Genomic DNA, 8519 nt, shown 5'->3' with positions numbered 1-8519 from the left:
CCCCGATGAGGTCAGAGTTTTAAAATATTTGCTAAAGATTGGATGGGAAAACGGTTTCATTGTTGCTTCTCTTTGCCTTTATATGGTTATTAGTAAAGTTGAGCCATTTTCTCATGTCCCTCACTCTTTGTTGCCTCTTTTGTGGAATGCCTTTTGATTGCTTTGCTTATCTCTCTGTTGGTTATTTTGTGTTCTTACTTGCATGTAGAAGAGCCTTACGTCTTCTGATGTTGACGCCTGGTCAGTGATATATGATGTCTGTATCTTCTCTCAGTTTGTGGTTTGTATTTTCCTTTCTGTCTCATAAGGGTCACTTGCTGAACAGGTTTTATTTGTAATGACATCGAATTTAACAAGGTTTACTTTATGATGGGTAAATTTGGGGTCTTTAACAAAATCATTCCCAGCCCCGAGTCATACAGATGTCTTATGTTGTCTTTTAAAATATGGTGGAGTTTTGCTTTTCACACAGAAGTATCAATCCACTTGTAATTGCTTTTCTCTAGGATAGGAAGAAGGGATCTATCTTTTTCTATCTTTTTCACTTTGAATAAAAATAATACTGGCTCATTAATGAATACTTCGGCCTCCTCACTGCCCAGTAATCTGTTATAAAGCAAATTTTCCTATTGATTGCCTCTGCTTCTGGGTCCTGTGTTTTGTTCTGCTGATTCATTCATCCATCCATGTGCTGATAGGTCATCATTACTGCAGATTTTTCATTAAATCTTTATAAGGTAGGTCCAATTCCATCAGTATCTTCTGCCCCTACTCTGTCGTGCTGCAGGAGTATTTTGTTTTATATTAACCCTTTCTGTCTCCCACATACATTTTAGAATTATATTTTGACATAAACATCTCTATTGGGATTTTATTGGGAATTTACTGAATATAGAGCTCAATTTGGTCAATACTGACATTCTTATAATGATCATTCCTATGTGAGAACTTAGTGTAATTCATTTCTTTTGTTTCCCTTGCCTAAGGAGACATGGGATTCAAAAAGATACTTCTAAGATTGATGTAACAGAGTGTACTCCCTGTGTTTTCTTCCAAGAGTTTTATGGTTTCAGGTCTTACGTTCAAGTCTTTAATCCATTTTGAGTTAATTTTTGTGTATGGTGTACGATAATGAACTACTTTCATTCTTTTGCACTTGGCTGAAAGGATTCAAGGATGGAATGAATCCTGCAGCTGGGACCTGATCCCAGGTGGGTGGGAAGGAGGCCCCACACAGAGGGGTCCCTATCACTGAGGCCCCTGGGCTAAAGAGCCTGGAAGAAGCTGACATCCATCCAGTCGTGAGGAAGACAGTGGCACCTGCCTTTCTGGGTGGTCTGTGGATTCATCGGGGTTCAGCACAGAGGAGGGACACAGACGGCAAACAGGTGGCACCTGGTGGTCCCCTCAGCTCCACCAGCAGAGGCTGGCTGAAGATTCCAAGGAGTGCTGGGTGGGCCAGTGGTGCCTACAGTGGATGTGGGTAGAACAGGGCCCCCGCAGTGGGCACAGGTGATGACAGTGGTACCACTTAGTTGAGTAGGTGCCATCTCTCAGCAGTAACTCTTGGAAGTCTCAGTGAACCCTGGACCACCTCCCTGAACTCAACATGGTGTTCCCTGGCCATGAGCAACTGCCTGAAGACCCAAAACCTGAGAACCTAATGAGCTCTCCAGTGGGCCCCCTGAAACCTGAGTGTCTAGCCAGCTCCTGACCCTCCTATGGTGTGAGCACCAGGCCCTCAATTGGCTGCTGCTGCATCAGGCTCTCCTGCTCCCCACCCCCAACATGAGTCCTCCCCATCAAAGCTCTCTGTGATGGGAGAAAATCTCACTAATGCCAGAAGTAGATAAAAATCTGATTGGATTAAAGAGGAGAGGCGGGATGTGAGTGATGTGGGAACAGGAAACCTGTCTAATAAAAGGCACTTATATGTGGATCTCACTCCAGAACTGAGGCGTCAGGACTAGCATCTGGAGGCCAGAGGAGAACCTAGTGGAGGAGAGGTGAGCCCAATCTTATGGATTTCATTTTTACTTATCAAATTTTTACAAAAGGCAGAGATAATAAAGAAGGTCTCACACTGGATAAATTCTGCATGGCAAAAGAAACCATGAACAAAATGAAAAGACAACCCACCAACTGCGAGAAAATATTTGCAAATCATATATCTAACAAGGGGTTAATTTCCAAAATATATAAAGAGCTCTGACTTCAACTACAATAAAATGGACAATCCAATCAAAAAATGGGCAGAAGATATGAACAGAGGTTTTTCCAAAGAGAATATGCAGATGGCCAACAGACACATGAAAAGATGTTCAACATCACTAATGATGAGGGAAATGCAAATCAAAACTACACTGAGATATCATCTCACATCCTTTGGAATGGGTATAATTAATGACAGGAAATAAGAAATGTTGGAGCGGATGTGGAGAAAATGGAACTCTCATATACTGCTGGCTGGAATGAAAACTGGTGCAGCCACTGTGGAAAACAGTATGGAGTAAAAGCAATAAAAAATTAAAAATAGAAATACCATAGGATTCAGCTTTTCCACTTCTGGGTACTTGTCCAAAGAACATGATCACTAATTCAAATATATATATGCACCCCTATGTTCATTGCAACATTATTCACAATAGTCAAGACTGGGAACCCCAGTGTCCATCAAAGGGTGAACGGATATGGAAGAAGATATTGTATATATGTACAATGGAATACTACTCAGCCATGGAAAAGACAACATGTGTGGACCTTAAGAGTAGTATGCTAAGCAAAATAAGCCAGACAGAGAAAGAGAAACACCATATGATTCCACTCATATGTGGAAGATAAACAAACAAACACATAGGTAAAGAGAAAACATTGGTGGTCACCAGATGGGAATGAAGTCAGGGGAGGAGGATAGGGGTAAAGAAGCACATGCGTATGGTGATAGACAAAAACTAAACTACTGGTGGTGAATACAATGCTGTCTATAGAGAAGCTGAAATATAATAACGTACACCTGAAATGTTATCAACCAATAGACCTCAATAAAATAACAAAAATTCTGACTGAATATTATAAAAGAAAATAATGATTAGTTGAGCGTGTGAACAAAACAGAAATATTAAAAAGAGGTCCTGGATTGGAAAGGGGTAGATCTCTGCTCAGATCCCATCTACTTGGATGACACACTCAGCCCACCTGCAGTGACAGACTCACCGGTCTCTAAAGAACTGCCCTGGGCTGACAGCAGCTGGCTCACAGGGAAATGCTGGAAGGGTCCACTCTCTCTACCCCCTGGCCTGTAGGAAATGGCAGAGAGATAAGGGGGGGTGGTGGTGGCTATAGTCCATGCCTTTTTCTTTGATGTGGGAAAACTGGTGCCATTCACACTTCAGAGCCCCTGTGGGATCAGGCTGGGATTAGGGTTCAGGTGAAACCACTTCCCTGAATAAGCTGCTCCTGCTGCCCTAGCCACCCTCCTCAATGTTCCGTGAATGTTTATGTGCATTTGATATAAACGTGTTTTTCAGTTGGTGAGTGAAACTTAGTAAATACACACCTATATTTTTTTATTTATATAGGTCTAGTTTCCTTGTCATTTATAAAATCAACATATCCATTGGATCACATTCAAATTTTTATTTAATTAATAATTTCCATTACACACTAAGTTGATCTTACAGAAAATACAAAGGAAAATATTTGGAAACTGATCTGAAAGTTCAGAACATATTAACTGGAACAGAAATATAAACTAGTCCCAAAGGAAACGACCATGACAATACTAAATGTTGGAAATGTAATTTTTTCTAATAAATATAATTAATTGTGTTCATAATTCATGAACTCTTCCATATTTTTCTGCTACACCTTGTGTAACAAGGACAACATTTCCTAGGTACAGCTATGAGCACACAAGAATTTTCTATGAATGTTTCTGCAGTCAGAGGTTCATTTTCCTTGCCCAGGACTCATCGGAGGAATTGCTGTGCCTGCATTAATCATAGGACAGATTCTCAGGACACCCTGATCGTCCTTCATTGGATTTGCAGGAGCAAAAAATGGACGCAGAGGCTCTGCAGCAGAAATTTTACTGAACGTAAAAATATGAGATCCATCACTAACATGATAAAAGGAAATGATCCCAATATCCATATCCAGGAAAATCCCTACTCGATGTAACCTAGGGCTCACCAAAAGAGTAGTCAAAGGCACAGTGCTGGCTGAGAAGACATCTCCATTTCTTGAACCCACAGTCCAGAAACCATGATCTGAAGACAGTACAAATGCCTCTCGTCTATTAACAGAGTCTCTGCAAATCCCCACATCCCATTCTTTGCTCGTCCCCACATCCACCTCCCAGTAATGGCGGCCAGATGTGAACCGAGGGGAGCCCAGGACACAAATTGCATAGATGAATCTCTCAGCACGCGTCCTCCAACAGTGTTTGAAATACCCACAGCGGACACTCCGTAAATCCTCAGAAATGATGAGGTGCTTGTTGGCTGTGTTGACATCCAAAGTCATATCCACTAAGGACAGAAACATAAGCAAATTAGCAAGTACTTACACTACACAACACCCTTCACATCCACTGGAAAGGTCCAAATATCTCATTCAGTTTCCCTCCTTTAACTCTACACTTTTTCCCCTAATCAGAGTTTTCCTGGGAAAACTTCCCTGGTCCTTTGATTACATCAAATTTTATATGTAAGATGGATGATTATAACTGGAACTACTCCTTCCTATTCACCCTATGTATTCTCATTACACTACTTTACATTACTTGATTATTTGATTAAAAATTTTTCTTTGTATGTATGTATGTATTCCTGTAGTACATAAAATACTTGAAAAAAGAGACAATGTTATTTTGTCTCAAATTAGACAAAGTAACAGATTTTGTCAAAATATATGGAGGCTCAGAAATCAACCCTCCGGGCCAAAGACCACCTGCTTTACTTGGCTTCATCATAACACGGCTCTCTGGGAGATGGCTCAGACTTTCTGACTATCAGAGAGGAATAGTCAAGATTTGTCGGGATTCTGGGACAGGTTTCAGCATCCCTAAGTCAAGTTTGCATCGAGCAAGATATAACTCACTTAGAAAACAAAGCCATTCCTTTGTTTCACTATGAGTCTGGGACGTCTGGTCTGGCGTGCTGAATTTAGCCGTTAGACGTGCAGCTGAGCTGTGATAATTCACCTTAACTCAGAGTTGTGAGACTGAATCAGGCATGATTTCTCCAAGTTCCAGGCCAGGGAGGGAGCGCAGTGCTCAGGTGCAGAGTCTGCAGAGGACTTAAGCCTACAGGCAGAGCCACCGTCGTTTCTACTGCCCTTTCCCTAGGGGCTTGAGCTCTGGGAAGCATTCCTTGCCCATACTCAGTGTGCATTAGAATCACGTTAAGGCTCTTAAACATTGCAGATTCCAGGGCTTCACTACCAGAGCGGGTCAGATTTAGTGGGTGCAGGGCCTTGCTACTCAAAGTGGGGCCCATGAGCTGGCAGCCTCAGCACCATGGGGGCTCCTGTCGGAAATGGAGATTCACAGGCCAGCCCACTGCAGAGAATCGGCATCTGTAAACAGGATCCTCAGAAAATTGAAATACAATCAAGTTCAAGAATCGTTGTTCTACACCAGTGATGGCCAAAGAAACACAGTGTGAGCCCATGTGTAATTTCAAATTTCTTACGAATACATTAAATGGTAGTATTAAGAATTGGATATAGTTGATTTTAATAATACATTTTATTTAATCCAGCATAGCCAGAATCTGGTTTCTACTTGTGTCAATAGCCAAGTTTCAGGTGATCAATAGTTATCAGTGGCTATTGGAAATACAGGATAGCACAGGTCTAGGATATGACCTAAACATTATATTTTCTTAAAAACCTACAGATAGTTCTGATCTATACTTATGGGTGAGCACAAAGGTTACTCTGAAAGAACGAAAATTTTAGGTGCCATATTTCAGATAATGCCCTTATTTAACAGAGAGCTTTTGACAAGTTGCTTTTTCCAGGGCCCTTTGTGGGTTGGGGCAGGGTGTACGGATGCCTCACCTTGGAACTTCCACATCCTTGGGTTCATCTGGAGAGCACTTCTCAGCTGGGGCTCTAACTCCTTGATCTTTGACACCAGCACCCCCAGCTGGCTATTGGGCCTGATGTCCTTCTTCTGAGAGACCAGGGAGCAGAAGGGGCACAATAAACCCTCCCCGTTGGGCTCCTTCCTCAGTGAATTGATGCACTGGAGGCAGCATACATACCCACATTTCAGGTACATGGGTTTTTCAAGATAAGTCATGCAGCCACAACATCTGCTTGCTTCTTTGAAGTGTTCACCCATGGCCACTGTCTGGAGAAAAACGTGCACGGTATTGGAATTTACATGAGCTCAATGGATGTTAGTCTTTGGGACATTTTCCTCTTTACATGAATAGTGATTTGCAATCACTTCTACTGGGTAATGAAGATACAACATTAGCATAAATATAACTGACTCATGGCCCTGAACTTCTGATATTTAAAATGCTGGTTGGAATGAAGGACACAATTCCTCCTTGGATTTTAAGTTAGGTGGTGAGAGGGTCTATATTGTATCTGAGCTGTCCAATACGATGGCCATGATCTGCAGGCAGCTATTGAGCATCTGAGGTGGGCTTATCCACATAGAAATATGTTTTCAGTATAAGATGCACACTCAATTTTGAAGATATAATGAGAAAAAGAGAATAAACTGATTGAGACCTTTTAAAAATTGAGTACACGTTGCAATGATTACATTTTGCTTTCAAAATTAAATTGTTTTTACTTTGTGTGACTACTGAAAAGTAAATTTATAATTGCATATGTGGGTCACTTTATATTTCTACTGGACAGCACTGGTCTACACCCAGAAACTCTCCTCCAGCTGACCAACCTGCATTTGGCAAAAACCCATTACAAGACTTGAGAAGTGGAATCACTACATGGCTGAAGCTCCATTCATCATCTCAAAGAGTTAGCAAGCTTTGATTTGACTCAGGATAGAGAAGATTCTATTATTTCTCTAACCCGGGTATCAAACATCTAAGTTCTACCTACTGCTCCCATCGGAGGTCCCTGTGTCCCAAGGTGCCCACGCTGTGCCTGGCATTGTATTGGCTTCAGACGCACTTGCTGAATTAATGAGTAACTCAAGTTCAAGACCTTGCTTTCTTATCTCTGCCTTTTGTAGAAATTGGAGAAATAAAAATGAAATCCTGTAAGATGGAGCTCACCTGTCCTCCACTAGGTCCTCTTCTGGCCTCCAGCTCCTTGTCCCGACAGCTCACTTCTGGAGTGAGGTCAACCAACAAGGAGCTTTTATTAGGCAGGGTCCCTCCTCCCGCCTCGCTCACACCCTATTTCTCCTCTTTAATCCAATCAGACTTTGATTCAATTCTGGCATTAATGAGATATTCCTTACGTTATGGGAACTTACCACAAAAAAGCTAATGGTATTATGAAAGTGTTATTTTTAAACTAGTATGAACAAAATATCGCCATATTATTGTTCTAGATTAGATCTTGAATATTATGTCTGTTGATAAGAATTTGAATTGATTGAAAATTTTAAAATGTTATCATTACTAATCCTTCTAAAATGAATGGGAGTATTTTCCAATAGTTTTTCATTTTGGTCAAGAAAATTAATTAAACCTCAGAAATCTGTCCTAAAATCACTCTCACTAGACAACTGTCACTTCTTCTAAGGAATTTTTTTCCACAAATGCTAATACCCTTGTTCAGAAGTTTGGTAAATAAATCCCAAAACTGTTCCCTGAGAGTCAGTCAGCAAGTGAAGACCCTGCTTTTGGCTAGAGAATCAAAGATAAAAGATATTTTTATAATATTACTATTTCCTTTACATCAAAACATATATATAAAATGATATGATTTTTTTAATGACTTGTTCAAAAAATGTTCCTCATGGTTATGGATGACTCTGGTGATTAGGATTTAGGAGGTGGAATAAAAATTGGAAAATTGTCGGGATTGAAAGGAGTTAGATTAGATTTAGGTACTTCTGTTAAATAGGATCCGTTTAATCATTCCACAGTAACCCTTTGGTGCAGTTTGCTGGTACTCCTGTCGTTTCACATCCAAAGCAGAGTCTCATTTCCAGCTCTCAAGTCCTTTTGTCTCATTAAGGGGAATTGAAAATCACAGACACATATTTGAATTATATTTTTATTTCTTTTTTTATTTTATTGGAGTAACGTTGGATTATAATATATAGCCTTCAGATGTACATCGTAACATATTTCGAATTTTGTGTAGATTACATCATGCTCACCACCCAAAAACTAATTATAGTCCAGCCCCTCACATGTGAGGCTAATCACCCCTTTTGCCCTCCCCCTTCCCCCTTTCCCCTATGGTAACCACTAAGCCAATCTCCGCTGCTATGTGTTTGTTTGTCGTTGATTTTATCTTCTACTTATGAGTGAGATCATACGGTATTTGACTTTCTCCCTCTGACTTATTTCACTTCG

The 8519-nt window shown here is 40.7% G+C and overlaps 1 protein-coding gene across 1 annotated transcript; it reads right to left on the bottom strand.

Moving 5' to 3' along the window:
* Nucleotides 1-3948: 3948 nt before the first annotated feature.
* Nucleotides 3949-6349, bottom strand: LOC106823974 (ret finger protein-like 4A). Its single transcript, XM_014829985.3, has 2 exons — nucleotides 6064-6349; nucleotides 3949-4529 (listed from the first exon to the last, which is right to left on the bottom strand). Exons 1-2 carry the CDS (start codon nucleotides 6347-6349, stop codon nucleotides 3949-3951), a joined length of 867 nt encoding a protein of 288 aa, XP_014685471.1.
* Nucleotides 6350-8519: the final 2170 nt, after the last annotated feature.

This window comes from Equus asinus, chromosome 26 (genome assembly GCF_041296235.1).
Source record: "Equus asinus isolate D_3611 breed Donkey chromosome 26, EquAss-T2T_v2, whole genome shotgun sequence".
Taxonomy (NCBI): domain Eukaryota; kingdom Metazoa; phylum Chordata; class Mammalia; order Perissodactyla; family Equidae; genus Equus; species Equus asinus.
The sequence above is the reverse complement of the archived record's forward strand: the minus strand, read 5'-3'. Positions and strand labels throughout refer to the sequence as shown.

Coding starts and splice junctions, on each gene's coding strand:
- LOC106823974 (XM_014829985.3), bottom strand. CDS start 6,349: ATGGGTGAACACTTCAAAGAAGCAAGCAGATGTTGTGGCTGCATGACT. Junction 4,530..6,063: donor AAGGATGTGGAAGTTCCAAG/GTGAGGCATCCG, acceptor TTCTGTCCTTAG/TGGATATGACTTTGGATGTC.